Source organism: Corvus kubaryi, unplaced genomic scaffold (genome assembly GCF_017639235.1).
Source record: "Corvus kubaryi isolate FWS band 111438036 unplaced genomic scaffold, C.kubaryi_AGA036_p1.0 37308, whole genome shotgun sequence".
In the NCBI taxonomy this organism is placed as follows: Eukaryota; Metazoa; Chordata; class Aves; order Passeriformes; family Corvidae; genus Corvus; species Corvus kubaryi.
This window is the reverse complement of record NW_024581096.1, coordinates 22,334,182-22,354,473: the sequence shown is the minus strand read 5'-3', so window position 1 is coordinate 22,354,473 and position 20,292 is coordinate 22,334,182. Positions and strand designations below refer to the sequence as shown.

The 20,292-nt window shown below is 37.0% G+C and overlaps 1 protein-coding gene across 2 annotated transcripts in view; it reads right to left on the bottom strand.

Annotated features, from left to right (window-relative positions):
- HOMER1 (homer scaffold protein 1) overlaps positions 1-20,292 on the bottom strand; it is a 97,838-nt gene that overhangs the window by 43,192 nt on the left and 34,354 nt on the right. For both annotated transcript variants that reach the window (XM_042028865.1, XM_042028864.1), the window contains exons 3-5: positions 16,768-16,899; positions 10,844-10,936; positions 4,595-4,737 (exon numbers count right to left, since the gene is read on the bottom strand). In XM_042028865.1, coding sequence (XP_041884799.1) covers positions 4,595-4,737; positions 10,844-10,936; positions 16,768-16,899 — 368 coding nt within the window. The remainder of the gene's footprint in view (positions 1-4,594; positions 4,738-10,843; positions 10,937-16,767; positions 16,900-20,292) is intronic.

The following is a 20,292-nucleotide window of genomic DNA, read 5'->3' as shown; positions in this document are numbered from 1 at the left end:
AACATCCAAATACTAAGATTTGAGTTTAAATTAAAATATGAAACACCCCAATAATTATTAACTTGAAGATTTTCCTTAAAGCCAAGTTAACAGTTCTGCCTGATTCACAAAGTACCTCTACTATAACACAACTACAATACTTAAGCTTGTAGAAGTGAGTAGTTTTAATACACACAGTGAAAAAATCTACTGAAGAGATTTCTATATACAACTTTTAATGAAAACTCAGAGAAAGAGCATGACCTAGCAGCGAGACCTTTTGGTTTTTCTTTGTTGTACAGCATTGGATTTACATGCAGCATTATTAAATAGTAGCCTATCTAGACAATAACATATCTAAGATATAAGCATCATTCCAATTAAGTCCATTTTCACTAAGGCAATGAGTCAAAATTCCCTATTAAAAACTTGCTTGAATACAAAAATAGGAGTTTTAACTAACAAGCAACAAACATACACATATATGTTGTCTGATCAAAACATTATGCAATAGAAATTCCAAGTTTACGTATTACAAGAAAAAATGAGGTAACAGGTACAAGTCATGGTTGACAGGAAATTGAAGACTTTCAAAGTTTGTCCCAGAAGAATCCTCTTATATTTTCTTTCTGAAAATGTGTTTTATCAGCTTCTTAAGGTGCCAAAAATGGAATAAAGCTTGTTATAAGCAAACATATTCTCTTCAAGAGTGAAAGAGCAAGTTCAACAGTTATCAAAAAGCAGCTCTTGCAAAGTTCACCAGATACACTATTCAGCCTTAGACTATAATTCAAATACTAAAACTGAATAGTTTTTATTAAAAATTTTAATCCTCATGATGCATAACAGACAATTCCTGGTCATGTGAAAACTTTAAAACTCAGTCACATCTGAAGTAGTTAAAAATTTTTAGCAAGTTTTTTTCTCTCCAAACCCTACTTTATGATCAATAGTTTTCAGTTGGAGAAAAACTAAAAAAAAAATCACAACTTGAAGAATGTGGAAAATATTTTTTAAACAGGAAATATATCTGAGGAAACTAAATTTTACTTAAGAACAGAAATATGTAGATAGAACAAAAATATATACTTTTTAGTCGTAATTATTTTAAACATTAGATTTGATTACCTAGATTCTGCTAGAAAAATATCTTCTTGGACTAGCTGTTGTTCAGAAAAGGACTGATCAGTGTCTCAGACAAGACTCCAAAGAATTCTAATACCATGTTTAAGCTACATTTTACTTCCATTTGTCCTGGCAACATTTACTCATGACAGCAGTACTCAGTCTATAGTATATTGTACGATGTGGGAGTTCACAATAATATTACATAGTTGTTCAACATTAACATAGCTGAAAAAAAGGCAAGATATTGAATTACGGGAGTTTATCTTCAGTGCAAGACTTGTAACAGTTTAGTACACTTATCTCTCAAGCAGTTGATCTGAGTTACACTGCTTTTGAAGAGCATTAGGATTTTCCAGATGAGAATTAAACTGAAGCAACTAGACTTCAGCACTGTTATGCTCAAGGGATATCAATGGAATTTTAGACATATTCTGGAGAATGTTAATTTCAATTCTCACAACTATTTACTGAAATAATAAGACACTTGAATTCTAGTAAAACTCTGGCGACTCAAGTAATGCTGATTTTTGGGGTCAGAAAAGAACTATAAATACAAAAGTAGTCTACACTGAGGCTGCTGAAATAACAGACCTCAGCTGTTTATGCTACAACATAAAGGGCAGAAGAAAACATGTCTGGCCAGCAAAGACATGTTATAACAAAATCCAACTGAACATTTTTCAGGTGTTCAGGTTAAAAATGACAAGCAATAGGATATAAATTAAAGCATGACCTTCACACCTGTGATTTCTGACCTTTTCCACTCCCGTCAGGCTCTTCCAGTTCATACAAGGACATGAACCCCTTACCTCAATCACTGTTTTGACAGTAGCCCCCTTCAAACCTTTAGCCCTCCCTCTCCTCTGCCACAGAGGCACCTGCCTCTGCTGTGCTCGACAATCCTCTTGGCAGCAACAGCTCTCACCTGGCCAGCCACCCCTGACACACAGTACTGCTCACCTCATCCTGCACATGAAGATACAACACTTGCCCCATGACTGCACAGGCTCCTTCTGTGCCACCCCACACCTGCTTCCATGTGCTCCAACCCACACTGAACACCATGCCTTTTCATCCTTCACACAATAAGTATCTAGTGTTAATGTCAGAGCAGAACGGAGCTTCCACATTTATTGAATAAATGAACTTGCTATGGTAGTGTTATTTCAGTGCAGTGTGAACCAGCCTGGGTGACTCTCACATGCCCTGCAGCTAAACTCACTGTAGGGAAATCCACAATACCTTTTCTTCTGAAAAGCACCTAGAGATTGACCAGCAACTTCTGGACTAACGGCAAATAAGTGAAAAGAAATGCCACAAAGAAGACAACACTCAAATGCCCTTGCAGCAGTACCGTCCTCACCCAGAAGTGCTGACCGAACTTTACCTTTGCTGAAATGTAGGATGCAGAAGGAAAAGGCTCAGGATCAGCAGAAGTTACCAGGGTGCACAAGGAAAGGGCTCAGTTTAGCAGCTCTTCTCCATCACACATGGAGTGCCACATACACACCACATCATCAGAAAGGCAGGGAGCAAGGGGAAGCACAGTACTTTTCTCCCTGAGAAGTCCAGGGAGTCTCCAGTAATCAGGGTGTAAGGTTTTAATATTTTTCTTTTTAAGTCAGGGCAAGCAGACTGCCTGCAGAGAGCACCCTTTCAGACAGCACAAGCAGCCAGATGCGTCTACCTAGTTGCCAATTTATTATTAGGAAAAGCCTCTATAAAAACATGCCCATTTAACCAGGATTAACACAGTCCTGGAGGCTTCACTTTCCATCTTCTTTGTGCATATGTTCATGCATCTTTATTTATAATAAATAAATAATACTTATTTATAATAAAATCCTTACCTATTCCAAAAATTACTTTATTTCAAAGAGGTTTATAAACTTGGGGTTTCTTCAGTAATAGCTCCCTAACAAACTTGAAGGTATCCTTAGCAAGACAAAACACTGGTGTTTTGAGAATGAACAAGAAGTAAACCTCAAAATGCAGAGTTATTGTTGGAAATTAATTCTAGCTAGTGATATCTAATAGGACAAGAACCTAAAACTAGGCACTTACACTGCGTACATTAAGTAGATAGAAAAATGCAATGAATGTAAAAGTTTTGTAAACTCTATTCTACATCGTTAAAAATGACAACTGGGTAGTTTCAAAAGTGTCTTCATTCACGCTCAATGGAGAGTAAACTTAGTTACTACACTGGCATACCAGAAAACATATTTGCATATGCAGAACCAGATGGGAAATCTTCAAACTATCATTTTTTGATAAGAGCAAACCACACTATTCATGTGTGGACTTTATCACAACTCCTTTTCACAAAAATATTAATAGAAAATGTCAATATTCAAACAGTTTAAATGAACTTGTTACAGAACACAGATAGATCTGCAACATTTGTAATACTCTTTCAACATGCACATAGCATTGTCACAATGCACCATTTCTTCTGAAACATATAATACATGCACTGGTGACAGTATAAAAATAAACAGAATCACTCTGTTAAAAAAAATAGTGTAAGAGGGTTTTTCTCATTTGAAAAATGAATATTTTTTTTTCCAGATGCTTAACAGTATTATTCTCTTAAAAAACTGAGATGTTCTGCACAATTTTAGTTTCACTGTGCTCACTTTGAATTGCATTACATATCTGAAGTGTTAATATTCCTCAAACTTTGATGAAGAGCTCTTAAACTCTATTTAGGCTGAATTACACAATGCTTAAAAAAAACCAAACCCTAGTATTTCTAGCTGTGTTCTAACTTCATTAAATATTTCACTTACTCTCCATGGTCCCAATAAATTATGCGTTTTATTGAGAGTGACTCCTTTACAATTACTTCTAATAGGCAAGATATATCCATTGTAACTTGCTACTTCTATAATAAAATAATAAGTCCTACCTTTCTTAAAGAACAGAGCACAGCATTCCTAGTGCAACAAATTAGAATTCAGTTTGAATTAGAGCCACATTTCTCTCGTATTTTGAAAAAAAGTTGAAAAATTTTACAACTGTCAGAGAACTGTTCAATTACAGCCTGCTTTAAACTTCATAATCCAAAAATGCTGTAAGAGTCCCTTTTCTTCCAAGAACTTGTCCAGTCCCATCAGCCATTTAAAGAATGTGTACAAAAATCAGTTAATTAGAATATTCTATGAAGCAGGTAATTTTACTAAGATCTCAGACATTGAAATACTGATTCCTGTTAAAGGGACACCTACACTAACCAGTGTTCAAGGGCTGATTGAACTATAATGTTTCCCCAAATCTCATTTCAAGAGATTTTTCTCTCTCCTTTTTTTCTCTTTTTTTTTCTTTTTTTTTTTTAATTAAAAAAATATTACAAATCCAAAAGTGAGTCCATTTTTGGGGTGAGATGCGGGTTTGCTTCGTTTCCCCAAACAACATGGGAGAAAGTCCCTTTAACAAGGAAAGAGATAGGTATCACTTAATCAGGATGTGGGAATGGAATCTGTACCTATGGGTAAATGGCAATGCGTTCTGGGTTGGTTCAGCCCTTGGTTCTGAGTTCTGCGTCACTTCTGGCATCGCTCGCTCGTCATCTGTCCCGTTAATACTTTCTGGAGTTAAAGGAGACTGAATATCCCCTCCAGCTGATTCCTTAAGTGAAACAAACAACACATTAAAATTACAAACTGACCTGCCCAGAAAGGCTATGTGCATAAAAGCTCTAACATTCGTTCTTAAACAATACACAAATTTTAGGTAGCATTAATATGATGTTCAGATTTCCAGCATCCCTCATGGTCACATTTCATTTGTAGTTCATACAGAAGTACATTACCAAAAGATTCACATTATCTTGTACAAAACACAAGTGACCTATGAATTCTTTACAAGATCCAACCTTCCACTTAGTACAGACCACCTTGTTACCTGGAATTACATTCCACCCTCATTCTGATACACGGTGGGTGACTCTCAACACTCAGAATTCTTGTCTCATACTTTACCTTCTAATGCAGTGAAACAAACAGTTCTGGTATTTGTTTCAAAATCTAGCTTTTGCACTGTTTATTAACCAAAGCGAACAGTGCGAGGGCCATTGGGGGTGTGTTCACAGTTTCACCTATGAGCCATCTGCAAAGAACACTTGCTCAACAAAGTGCAGGCAAAAATTTTCATAGGCATGCTAGCCTGGCCTAGCTTTTGCTACTCATGGTATTATCTGGGAAGGAGAATACTCCAGATATACCCAGGTGTACACATAGCTATTACTATGCAATTGGCCATCCAAAGAACTTATTGGTTGCCTCCCAGCAGAAGGCTGGGAGTTGCTGTGGTTTTCATTACCCTTCATCACACCAGCATGTACATTTGTGTGTACATTTAAGTGTGGAAGAGAAGAGAGTTGACAAAATAAAGAGGCAAATAAATTATTCTATACAAATGGCATGGTTTTGTCTTTTACTACTACTACTACTATTACTGTTATTCTTGTCATCATCCAATAGGATAGACAGTTCCCATTGACAATAAATGAAAGACTTTCTGGATCTAAAAGTTTTCCTTCTATTTTCTCTTCTTTTCAAACAACATTATTTATGCATTCTAAAAAATTACATACCACACTATAAAGAATTTGGATGGCTTGTACCTTTAAGATGAAATTCCTACACTATTACTTAAATACATAAAATCAGAGCCTACTTATTCAAATGTTTCAAGTTTGAATGCACAAAAATTATTTCAATAGAAGGAAAAAAATGTGCAAGTTCCATCTAGGCTTATTTTTCAGACTTCTAATAGGCATGAAATTCAAGTAACAAAAACTAAGGCAGACAAACATCCCAGTCTACGTAATATCTAAAGGATCATGGTCTGCAAATTCATGAACAGAAGAAACATCAGTTCCTAGTGTGTGTCTCTTCCACAAAAAGTACACATTAATCATCACAACTACACCTGCCTGATAAGTAATTTATTTGCAGACAATCCTAACAGAGCTGATTATGAACAAAGCACCAAATATAATGGAAAAAGCCACTTACACAGAAAAGATTTTTCATAAGTATTTACAAATAATATGTTCCCATTTTATATTAATTAGAGAAGTAAAAGTATTTTAGGAACATTTTGTACTCTGTAATGAAGTTTTTATTTCATACCATTATAACTTCACATATCCAATCCAGATTTTACAAAGTTGAGGAAGACATTGTGGTATTTAGTATTTAAACATTATAGTGGGGTACTCATCAAAAGACATATTAAATGTCAACATCTTAAAAAAAACCCCACATGCACTTACAAAAGAGTCCCTTAAGTAAAACATGTAGACATTACAGCAGAGATCAAACCAGCTTTTAGTGATAACTAAATAAGGAGCAGAAAAAAAAAGGAGTTGTCATTGGTTCTAAAATCATGAACAAACAAAAACAAGTCCAGCATGTTTAGTTATTGAGTATTATACTGTCTTCTCAGTAAGTATTCCATACACTTCCCTGGCACAGCTATTCTTTATAGTGCTTCTCTGTACTGGCTGGCAATGGCATAAGTCTGCTGGCTAGTGCTACCCTAACACATATGAAACATTTGTTACTTCATAGAAATTCACATAACATCCCAGAAAGCGACTTTTTCACAAGCTCTAAGTAAATTTTGAACTTCTACAGAGAAAAAGATGAAAAATTATAAATCCAGGTCATTTTGCCAAAACCAACCCATTTCTTGCACTAAATATTAAGTGATTATAAAACTTTTCAGGCAATAGCTACTCCTAATAGTTTGCATGGGAGGGGCTCAGAATCACGGACAAGACTATTTTGACTAAATTATCCGCCCCACAATTTCAGAAACTAAAAGAAGTCTTAATCTGAAAAACCTATCAGAGTACAGCCACGCTCAGAAAAAAAACTGAGGTTCAGATGCCAACTGATTGAGGTGAAACCTCTCAAAGACTGATGGGGTGCAACTGCAAACTGTACAGACTGCTCTATTTGTTTCTGTACTCAAACCTAATTAAGATTACTTTTAATAAAAAAAAGGGTGGGGGTAGGTGGACACAATTGTCAGGCTATTGCTTCCTGCAGCTCAGTGAACTCCAGATCTAAGTGTAAGTGTACAGGAAAGCTTGTAACTGAGAATAGACCATGGGTGGCTTGCCACTGCAAGATCCATGAGTTTATGACAAGAGCAAAATAATTCCCTATATTACAAGATGGATCTGGGAAACAGGAAATGACAGAGCAGGGGAGCCAGTATTTTAGTTTTATATAAACATGGTAAGAGGATTCCAAGTTTTTATTACCTAAAGCTCACTTAAATGGATACCAGATAGTATAGCTATGTGCATAGGTGGTCTTAGAAGTCCCGAAATAGACAGCTTCTTTCTAGACCAAAGCCTCCAGACATACCAGATATGGATAAGTAGTATGGATAAATAGTACCAGATGTGTACTATTGTATGAATCCGTCTTCATACAGATGGGTTTAAATTACAAGTTCTCTGACTCAGAAACAATGCTTTACTGTTCATCCCAAGAAAGCCCAACACACTCAAAGGGACTTATATATAACAAAGCAGCATCTCTCTATTAATTTGGTGGTCCAGGCCACTGTCTTTCTCTGAAAAAGTTCCGTTCTCCTTACAGGCAAGGTAAATGGTGATTTTATCTGTTACCTGATATTCTGGAAACTTAGAGCCTGCTGGTAGACAGGCAGAGAACAGGCAGTATTAAAGATAAAGGGAGAATGAAGAGTTTAAAATTAGCAGCAGCATTGCTGAGGGGAAAAGGAACTCCTGCTATTAAGTAACTGCAAATTAGGCTATGTATGGTTTTCTTTCTACTATGTGTTTCACACACTGAAAAAAATCTGAAGAACATGTTTCATCAGATGAAACAAAATATCCAAAAAGCCCACACAACTTCTACTTCCTGACCATTGAGGCACTTTATAGGAGCAACACTTTGCTAAAAGTTCATAACACCTGAGAGAAGCAGCCTGACTTCAGTGGACTTCAGGCAAAACTGCTCTGAAGTTTTAACATGGCTTGAGTCTGCTAAATATTTGAACTACAAATACATATCCAATTTCTGAGATATTTTTGCTGTTATTTCTTGCTCTCTATTTCTCTGCAGTTTCCCAAGTTTTTGCAGGGCATTCCAAATTGAAACTCACATGTACCAGTTGTATTTGCAGGCTTGCATCAAACAATACTGAACAGCAAATGTCTTGTGCAGTGTTTTGTTACATTAGTTTTAGAAATATCTCATAAAGATTCAACCTGTAAGGGCATACGGAGGCAGAAAAACGTACTTTTACTCTTTTAGAATTGTGTAGTAGAGAGGATGGAAAATGTACCATATCCAGTACTTGAATTAACTGGTAAATAATCAGGACATTTTTTAAAGCTGTACCAAGAGAAATAAAACATTCTATTTAAGCTTTAAGTTCGATGTGTGTATTTTCCAGTTTTGATGGGCTGTATTTTCCTACTTATTATTAATTTAATGCCAAAACATATCTGAAAGTCCAACACTGTAGAGGGACTGATCCTTTTAGATAACTGAGTTACCATTACAGAGTTCATATACCTCCCAATGTCCTTCCTGTCAAAGCTCCATTAAAAAAGCCGGGTTTCTGCAACGCCTTGACTGACCACTAAAAATATCTCCTTCCTCTTTTACTCTCCCCCTCTGCAATGGCTCTCTATGCAAAAGGGAAAAGAGAGCTATAAAATGATTGAAAAAGACAACAACTGAATTGTTTGCCTTGCAGCCACTTTTTGGTAGATGATGAAAATGAGAGCAGGTGCTCTTTCAAAGGTCTTCATGGTCCCACCTTCCCTCCCTAGCACCAAGCACTCATCCTACTCCCAGTCATAAACCCATCTGAATGAGCCCAGTGCCACAGAAGTGCTGGAACTTGCCATGATGTCATCGCTTCTTATCTGTTCTAAACTCTGAAGTTCTTGATTTGATTCCTTTCTCTCTAGGGAACTAGTAAGTGAAGACTACTATGCTCATGTGTCAGCACTTGCACTAACTGTATTAGTCAGAATAATATGCCAGCTTATCAACACAGTGAAAAGCCAAGAGAAGAAAAGTAAGGCCTGAACAGGAAATTATTCTTAAGTGTGCCATAATGAAATTGCAGCCCTCAACAGGCATTACAGAATCACTCAGTAACATTTCTGTAACTGCCTACAGTATAAAGTGTTAGGTTCCAACTGTAAAAAGAACTCTGTGCAGGAAAATGAACAATATTAATAGCTCACACAGTTTAAGATAAAACTTTAACCCTGATGAGCTGCTAGACAAAAGCATCTTGTCTCTGAGTGAATAGCTCAAATTTATGTCCAAACCAGGTAATAAGTCACTCCATTTGACAGTGTCAGATTTAACTTCTGAGTCCAAAATATTAATCAACGTGTCAAAAGAGAAGCACAGCAGTTTTTTTGCCTATAACATTAGGTAACTTGAGGCCTGGGTGAAGCACTTCACTGTTTCTAAAGTCAAGTGTATATAACTGACAAGTGTATAATATTGAAATACATACTTCCATTGTCTCTGTGGAATTTATCAGAAATTTAGAGACAGTCAAACTCATAAAACCCCCTGCCTTATTTTTTTTCCATTTCAGTGGAGCAAGCAGTTTCCCATTAACAGCTAAAGCCAGCCTAACATTTGGGCAAAATGCCTACTGGGAAAACAACATGAGGCTTATTCATTGTGTATGTTCTGATTTCCACTGACTTCTCTTGGTAGGACACCAGATGTAGCCTTCTGGTAGCAATAAAACTATTTGTACAGCATGCTGCAAACTGCCTGCCATCCTTACTCCATCAAAGAGCAGGAGCCTCTTACAGTGCAAAGCACTGAAGAGATACACTGATTCAATGAAAAAAGACTTCTCAGAAAAAAGATACAGCTACATTAAGTCTACTCAGTTCAGGAATCCCTGCGGTAGTTCTAAAGCTGTTGCATTCTCCAAGAGAAGGAATTACCTTTGTCTTCACTACTGCTTAAAACAAAACAAACAGCTAACTGTGTCAAAAACCTTGGGCAGTGGGAATACAAGAGAGATGGGGCAAAAAAGCCCCAAGGTATTTCTTTTTTCAAAGCAAATTCAAGGTATTTGTAATTAATTTTAGACACGACTAATGTAAATGTGAATATAGTAACTTATTCTCTGATTAGGCCTAGATTAACCCAGTTCATATTTTGAGATACCTTTAATAAACTCTTCCTGTACATCACGGCTAACTGTAATAAAACTCCAGAATCAGCTTGTGAATCTATCATCTTCCTTCAACACATTTCACAGGAGAAAACTACACAGTAGGAAATAAGTAAAAATAGTTTGCTGTTTCAACCTTTATTTTTGGTGCACTGATCGTTCTATGAAAGTTATTTACAGTGCACCACCAGAAGTCCTGTGGATACAATAGGAAAAAGTACAAAAAGTGTTTAGTATAGTTCACTTATATAACCATGTTTACTCATTTTCTTGGGAAAGCTGAAATAAAGGAAAAGGAATTTAAAAAGCACCCAATTTTATTTTAAAGCAAGTCCCTTTGACTCTTTTGCAGTATATATTAAACGTCTTTTTAAGATTTCTTGACACTTCTTGCTGACCAACGAGAGGATTCACAGTAAGTGAGAAATGCCCTGTTAATTTTTAATACATATGTATGTAAGAAACAATACAATAGGTAGCACAGATATGAAATATGATGCTTGAATCAGGCAGTAAGACTCACTTGAGAGGGTGTACTTGTTAGCTCCATCTTTTCATGGGATTTTTCCTTTGCTATTCGTGCAGCTTCTTTGAATTCCTGAAATTTTTCAGCAAACTGAAGGTACATATGTTTAAAGAATAAAAAAAAGAAAAGAGAGTAAGAGTAGGCGTGAAATAATACATTACATGCAGAACAGAACTCTGTACTTTGCATTTCACAAAGTCAAATTCTGTCAGTAATTTTTAAAAATTTTTCTCCTTATTAGACACTCATTTAAATGACTTACAGAGTGACATACCTTTCAGGCATAATACACACTCTTTATATGTCAGGAAAATGACAATGCAATGAAGCATGATCTGTTGCTGGTAGTTTTAAAAAACTCACCTCAGAGATGGCTAATAATAGGGACAAACTGCCTTGCACACTTTCTTTCAGATTCAGGTTTTACCCTCCTCAAAAAACAAACAATCTGCTTCTGAAGCCTAATGCGGTCACCATGAGCCTGGAGAGCTTTCAGTGTACTTTGCTCTTTCATGACTGAAACTGAATCCTTGAATACTGGTTTCTTCCCAAATTTTAACTGCATTTATAATTTCAATAGCTAATCAGAAAAGTAACAGTGGAAATACTGTGTTCATGTCTAGAACGGTCATTGACATCAATCAAGTTAAAGAACAAATTCATTGAACTAGAACTGCATATACTGAACACTAAATCAAGAAATTGCACATGGAACTGCCATATGAGGCTTTATTTCTATGCTACATGTACCACTTCCAGAAAATAGCTAAACCAGCAATTTAGAAATATATGCCCCTTAAATCTGAGAGATTAAATCAATTGGTTAAGAATAGCGTCATGGGTTAGCAAGCATAGTCCCGGAGGTGATGCTCTTGCAAAGAGGTGCTTACAGATCCCCTATGACCTGACAGAACCTATCAGCTGGCCAGCTTGAATTTGGACAATTTTTTAAGCCACTTAAAGTTTTGACCGCCTCTGTGGTCCACATTTAAGAATGGACAAAGCCAGGGGGAGGTCTGTCTCATTTCCAGTGCTGGGACAGGTAGCTGCGGGGCCCTTACGGGGCCTGGCGGGCCCACGCCAGGCCCTGCTCGGGCTGGGCCGGGCCACAGCCATCCTGGAGCCGATGGGCCCTGTTCCACCTGCGGCCCCCCCAGCCCTGCTATGTGCAGACAGAGCAGCCCCTCCTCCCTCCAGTGCGGCCAAAGATTCAGCTGAAGCTGCCCCACTGCCCAGCAAAGATCATGTGACCAACAGCGATAAACAACATTCCAGCTGCAAGGCCTGGGTGAGATTAACCCTTTTAGTGCTGTGAAGAGCTGAAAACCTGAGGGAGGAGAAAGAGGAGATGCTTAAAGCTGAAAATCTGTTGTAAAGCTATGGGGGTGATAGACTATGAAATATCATTGTTGTAATTTCAGGAAAGCATGGGGGGTGGAGCGTTCAAACTGTACTTGTGAGCAAAAGCACCTGTACTGGAATAAGCAAATGCTGAAGCAGCTGTAATTTGATGAGAAGTTTGAACAGGGAGAGATGGAAGTGATGAGGACTCTCGCTCCAAATCAGAAGGAGAAGACCTCAGTTCCTAGAGATGCTCACAGAGATAGTCCTAGAGATGAAGATGAGGAGGACCCTTGTCTCCCAGGGACAGGGGGAGGGCCTCTGTTCTTAGAGATGAAAATGCTCCCAGGGATGGGTGAAGAGAACTTTTGTTCCTGAACAGCTCAACCTTAAAATGGTACCCCAGTAGCTCAAGATTGGACCCTTGAAAGCAGTTGTGGGAAGACCTGCAAGTCGTGGGAAGGGACTCTCACATGATGCAAGCAGAGAACCAACTTGGGCGGCTGGCTCATTGTGATACTTGAAGTCATGAGAGAATTTCTTGTGGAGATGGTCTCCATAGCATGAGCAAGAGAGACTCCTCTTCCCAAATGAACTAAACAAGGTTATTATGGAAGTGGTAAACAGATTGAACATCACAAGGATTGTCTTTTACATTGTCAGTAGGAGTAGGGAGGAAGGTGGGGGGCAGGAGAAGTGTTCTGAAGGTATGGTATGATTTTAATTTTTTTTTTCCCCTTCTTTTAGGTCTGTTAATGAACTTCTTTATATTCTTTCAAGTTTTGTGCCTGCTTTGCTTTCTCCTAATTCTTATCTCACAGCAGATAAACAGTAATGAGTATTTTGGACCAAACCACTACAAATACGGCCTGGTTTCTCTGGCTAGGAAAAAAAAATGCCTTCACAGTTCTCATCTTTCCACTACACTAATTGCTAAACTAGCCACACATTTGGTTTTGTGTCCTACTGCTTTTATACAGAACATTATCTTATTATGATCAGCTTAAGAGTGAAATGATTCTGCAAAAATATCAGAGCTTCTAAATCTCTTTGGCAGCAGCATATAAAGAAATTGTTTTGCACTCAATGTATTTAGATGGTACAAAGGCTACCTTTTGCGTGGCACAACCTCACCAATTATTTTAAATCAGAACTTCATTTACTATGCAAGACCTAAAAAATTCTTACAGTCTATAAACCTTCTCCTAGCAGGCTACTAGTATTTGAGGAAATTTAATTTCTCTCCACATGTATCCTGTATTTCACATTACTTGAAAGTTTATTTTTCCTGAAAGTTTAATCCAGCATAAAAAAAAAAGTCTCAGATTATGAAATTGGCAACAGATCACCAGAACCAGATGATACTTTTTTAAGACTTGTGCCTAAACCTCAAAATCTCATGGGTAACCTATTACTTAAATCAGCTTTAAGACTAGAGGATTGTTAAACGGCAAATATGATGCTGAGGTTTGGAATAAATGGCTGAACACAAAGGCAGTAAATATGATCTTCTGTATCATAGCCACAGAAATGGTTAAAAAAAATACAATAGACAGATCAACAGACAGCATTCTAAGAGTGAGCCAAGGCCAATTTAGTGGAGATTTTCACAAATTACCTAGAATTCCTTGAGATAGTCAGGTGACGGATGATAACTATCTCTTGAAAAAAATTCCTGAATAACAAAGATGAGGTCTCATGCTATGGAAGGAGAAGTTCTCTGGAAGATCAAGTTTTTAAGGAAAAGATGAAAAATTGTGCATGGAGACTACAAAAGGCTGCTTCCAGCATCCATGGTGGCATTTCCCACTTAAGTTTTATGGAATGAATCAGGTCAACTAACTCAAGAGGGTAAGACAGCAAACCCTAAAAGGAGTATTTCTTCTCATACATCAGGATTCAATTAAAAGCATAGACATATTTTGAATGAGAAATTAGTCTCAGTTTTTCCTGAAAGTGAGGGGACATTCTATTTCTCCAACTGCAGCAGCAAGAGGGACTCTGCTAAAAAATCATGGTCCTGTGAATATTCTCCAACATAGTTATCTTTCAAGTATCACCAACATCTGATGGAGCAGTCTTGAAGTGAATTTGTGGTCTAACATATTAAGGCCTAGAAGAGAAATAAATGTTTAATTAATTTTCCTCTATGCTGTTTGTATGTGAAGTTCATTAGAGTGACATTACTTTTCCATCAGACAGTCTTGCTCCACTAATTCCTAGTCACAATAATAATTCAGAAAAGAGGTTGCCATTGTTGCACTCTACCCTAGCAATTAGTTCAGAAGGACAAGGGCAAGTGAACAAAAACTAAACAGTACAAAAGTCAAACGTACTATAATATATGCAGACAATGATGTGAGAATAAACAGTTTACTTTATCTGCTCTGATTATTTGCATCATTAAACTGCGGAAATCGGTCACAGACTAGACCAACTTTTTCTATGTGGTTGCAGGCTGCCTTTTGCTCCCTGGAACTTAAAACATTTAAAATCCTAAAGCGCTAGCTGTATCAGAGTGCTCTGGTAAACCTGGTTATGATGCACAGAAGCAAGAGTAAGTAATCTGAAGGAGAGATAAAACAAAGAGAATATAGACATGATTTCTCTAAAGTTACAGGGCATATCTAATTCAGCTCTTCTGATTCCCAACCAAACATATCTACCAGCTCCAGTGGCTGAACAGCTTCTAGTCTAAAGAAAAAATTTCTTTCCCCATCAATATGTTTATCATTTTTTTAAATAACACTAAAAGTTTTATATTTAGGAATTTTAGTAGCAACAATTGGCAGTTGCAACTCACATGAGTATCAGTTTAATAATTAAGATATAATACGACAGGAACAGTGTGCTGAAAAGGGCACATAGATTCACCATAATCTTCAGAAAAGGTCTGTGACTGTATTTTTCTTAATAAATTTGCTTATTCTCCAGAAAACAGAAATCTGAGTAGCTGATCAGCAAAAAAAAATTATGAAAAAATGTCTACTGTAGCCTTTCAGACTAATTTTTCAACAGCAATATAGAGCTTTATGTCAAAGGCATATTTAAAAGTCCTAGACATCTGCTTGAGGGCAGTGAAAAGAATGGGATTGAAAGAACTGTAATTCAGATGACAGAGGGAGGGCAAGAGATGAGTTGAGGACAAAGAAGATTAAAAAAAACCAACATATTTTCAGTGGCAAGGATAACCTAGTGTTTAAAGTCAGGCAAACAGAGTGTGCATGACTACAGCAGGATGCTTAGCCTTCAAAGAAGCATCTGTGAATAAAAAAACCAAGCTAGTCTATGAGAGAAGTAAACTAGATTAGCATTTGTGCTAAAGCCATTGAAACATTAAGAAAAGTTATTACCATGTTGGTAAGCAAGTGCTTCTAGGACATACACACCAAATTAACTGATGAGGTTTCCAAGTTCACTGACGAAAGGATAGGTGTGCAACTGCACGCGCAATACCAGAATCATTCAGAATTTCCTGTGTTTGTGCTGCTTTGTGGAAAGGAAAACCAACTGATTATGAAAGAAAGAAATCTTACAAGTTTGACACTTGCCCAAATAAAGTAGCTGTACTGGGTCTCATTTTAATGTTTCTTTGGCAGGCCATGCTTATCCTTGGATAGTGACAAGTACTTTCTCAAAAGAGCTGTTACAATTACTCTTCCTTCAAATACCTAGCCACCATTATTCCTTACTTAAAGATGTACTATGTATTCCTCTTATTCCACTTGGGTGCCCAAATCTTTTCTCTATTTAAAATATGAAAATTTTCTGCTTAATATAAACACAAGTTCTTAAACTGAACTGAAATTCCTCATCTGAGGAAAAATCACACTTGTCCAGGTTCCTGGACTCATACACCAGGGCAGTAGCAAAAACAAGTAACATAGAAAGGATGCTCAGAGGAGCTATGCCATCAGTTTGAGAAACAGGGATTACTGCTTTCCTTGGAATGAGGTCTATTTCCTTCCTGCAGAAGTAGACTAGAAAAGAAACTTATGTATGGTACATACGGCTTTAGCAAACATTTCAACTTTTGCATTCCGATGGAAAACGTATTTTTCTTTTACACTGAATATATTTCCCACTAGCTTTACTTCAAGGCTGCAAACTTTGAAATAACAGTAATTTGATGCACTACATAGTAGAGAAGTGAAAGTAAATGCAGCTTAAAAGACAAAAATGCATCTGAAGACTACCAGCAGTTTTTTCCAAGGCAATCTAAATACACAAGAAACACCAATCATTTACTTCTTTAAATTCTATCATGAAAACTGTAATGGAGGAACAATTTTTAAAAAAAGAAAAACCTAACAAATCTGTAATTAGAAAGCACTAACAACACAAAGTGTAATATGCTTTAATCTCTCTCCCTTTCTCCATCAGTTAAAAGAAAATTTGCGGATATCACACTTAGTCTTAAGTTTTTCCATTATAAGGACATTTCCATTACACAGAACATTTTTTCGTAAATTATTTTTAAATAACAACAGTAGTGGGTACTGGGTCAAGATATAGTGAGCAGGAATAAAATACACTTAAGTAGCTTCACCAGCTGAATAGCTGCCACTGGTCATACTTACTTTTGAAAGGTGATGTTCAGATGAAAATCCCAAGCCATAGACTGTATTTGCCCTGCTGTCTGCCCACTGGCCAAACTTCTGAGATGTTTTAGTAAATGTCATGTTGGGGGTGATGGTGCTGTTTATTATTGCCTGAAAAAGGTAATAATTGTAAAAAATTAGTTTTGTGGTCTTGATTTTTCTTAAAGACAACTCATAATTGAAAATGCCAATATTATAGGCAATTATCTGAATTAACCAAATGAGACACACACTGGGAACTAGGAAACAGTTTTCTAATTCAATCCTAGCTAAAATTGCAAAGGCATATTTTTGCATACATTCTGTAAAAGGAGGAAAAGCTGGGGAGGGGAATAGGCATCAATTTGCAATTGCAAGCAATCTTTTAAGTTCTTTAAAGTATCGACATATAAGGACTATCAAAGACCTTTTTTGTCTCACATTTGTATTTCTTTGTCCCCTAAGGCAATGGCTCTAAAGTTGCCTGGTGATCTCCACTGCTGCTCTCCCCCCACCCCCTTTGCATATGAGATTCTCACCGAAAAACACTCAATAAAACAAACGAGCACATTTTCTTTTTAAATTTCTGTTCTACAAGAGTCTCTTTCCTTTACACACATGCAAGCAAGGCATACAATGGCAGGGTCATACACCAACTACAGAAGTGGAGCTACTCTTGTTATAAATTTCTTCTCTAGTTCTTGTTCTTGCATATACAGGATGCAAGAACATCATCTTCTAGCACATAACTTCTGATAATACAAAACACAAAATGCAATTATTAGGTGATATGCTGGTTCTACTAAAAGCAAACTGAAGTTTCACCATGGATTTCAACAGTATTTCCATCATGTTAAAGAGTATGTATGTGAAGCACTAACTGTACAGATGTGAAGAACATAACATTATTTCTCAGGATGATGACTGAGAAACTTTAACATCACAGAGACCAAGTAATGCTCTCGTAAGACCAAGATCCTCTAGAAGTCAAAATCAGTCTATACTACTTGAGTGATATGGACTTCTGGATTGATATCAAAAAAAGTTATTTTTAAAAGTTTACTTTGCACCCTTTGCTTTTGCTGAGAGATTTGGGTACCACTCCAGCACAGCTACCACCAAACTAACATTTTCTATGAATTCTAAAGGGGAAGCCTGAAAAAATTAAAGCTGAGGGGCCCGCTGAGCTCACAAACAGCACCTTATGTTCATATGGTGATTCTCAGATGGAGCGGTGGAGAGGAGTATTGCAAGAAAGTTCAGAAGAATACATTGTATTACAACATGTAGAAAGACAAGCAAAAATACTGCAGCACAGATAAATTTAACAAAACCCTTTCTCAGTGACTTTGGCAGCTTCACTATACTCACATTAATTAAGATGAGCAAACCTGGACATAGCCAATTCTCTCTAATAATCTTTGCGTCTAAATACAAATTTTGCCTACCATTGTAGGCAACTCCTTTAAAATTCTGGAATGCCTGAAAACTTACATTTGAGCTAACAAGCCTCATCAGATCAAAGACAGGATTTGTTGTGTGACCAGAGAATGGAGAACCATCTCAAGCAATAATTGTTCAAAATACATCCCTCAGATTTTCATTAAGAAGCTGCTCTGTGAAGCCACTGGTAAATGAAACATTATTCTCCTTTCTTTAGGCATAAGGTTCAGAGCCCAGAAAAAGCTATCAGACTTCTATGTGCACTATCACCTCCAAGTCACCACCTAGAAAACAGCTGTCTATACCACAGAGGACAAAAGAGATAATGTGAGACAGGTCTTCTCAGAAAGGAGGTGCTCTGAAACTCTTTTTCACTTTTATGTTTCTTGTCTTCTTTCCCACTGTTAGTGCTTGGAAGCCCACTTTTGAAATAAGCAGGCGGAAGCCCAGAACAGAGCTGTGCAAGTTCATTTAATGCCCAATCTCACTTCCTGTGGAAGCTGTCAACAGTAATATGTTTGAAATTAAATATCCTGGGGAGTGTGTAGAACAGATTCTTCCATGAAACTCGAGCTCTAGCTGTGTTGTCTAGTCTGCTTAAGCCCAGGCCCATCCATTGCTTGATTAATCGCAACTTGCATCACATCTTTGAGAGCATGAGTATTATGTCATGGACATGATTTCCTCAATTCAGAAGAAGACTCCGATGCCAGAGAGTTAAGACCTCAAAGAAAAATGCAGGTTTAAAGCCTTCAAAGCTGCCATTTCCTGCAGTGACAGCAACATAGCTAGTTGCAGCTTAACCCAGTGGAAAAACATGGGAGTCCACTGTCCACATGACTGGCTGCAGCACAGAGAACCTGGTGCCTGGTCCAGAATGGGACAGCTCTTTTGACAGCAGTCTGCATTTGGGCTGGGTTATAGCAACTGTCAAATTGCTTTCTTGCAAGAGAGAAAGGTAGGAAGAAAACTTCTTAAAAATAATTGTGTTGAGAAAGAGTTCTTCCAATAGAGAAAAATAAAGAGGCTTCACTTCAGTAGACAGCATTAGTGCAAAGATTGGGAAGACTACATTCAGATCCCAGTGATTAAAAAAAAAAAGCTCTTCCATTAAATTTACCAATTTTACAAGGAAATCAAGGCTTTCCATCTTCTCTGTATTAAAAGCCTTGGTATTCTAGATCTCTCACATGCAAAACTGTGCCTTTAAAAGTATAATGCTAGAGCATCTTACAAATACAGTCAGCGTCAGCTATCTCTGGAAAGAACTAGATAGCAAACCTTCATATCTTTATCTTAAAAAAAACCCCATTTATTTTCAAAATCAAAATTTATAATTAAGCCTGTCTCATCCATTCAAATAGGTACTGCTTTAACCGCTCTCCTCTAGTCCAGATTTCATTGCAGTTATAAGTATAGCAAATGTCAAATATTTCATCAACTTTTAAGAATGTTGTTTCTAGAAATGAACAAGAAGATCTTAAAAACAGAACAGAGTCAATCTGACAGGCAGACATTTAGCTTTTGAAGAAAACTGACTTAGTTATCTTCAGGCTTTTTTGGAATTATAAAATAGCTTTCATGTTTTCCTTTCATATTAGTTTATCTATGAGAAAATAGGCCATGTGTCTGAGCTGTTTGTTTTACGCCAACAGCTGCAAGATATGTAGTAGTGGTCAAATATGATTTTATCTTGTGCTGAAATTAATGGGAAAAATAATTTAAGATACAGAATTGTTTAACTTCTTCAAAGGAAAAGCGCTGAACGCTTGTGCTTACAGGTCTTACCTAAAACCTTTATCGAGCATTTAAAAGATTGTCACTTTAAACTGAGACAGGGATTAAAATAAAAAGATCATCGACTGCAGTAACACTGATGGGAGACAAGACTGAGTAATAACATATACAAGGTTCATGGAACCTGCAGACTGGAAAACCACTCTTTCCCAGAGTCTTCTCTTGTTTTAGGTGAACATAAAATTTTAAGATTTTTTTTCCTACCTTGTGTCTGTGAAAAAAATCAGAGACTTAATTAGTACAGCAAGAACCACACCACACTTGATGTCCTTCCTTTTCTCAGAG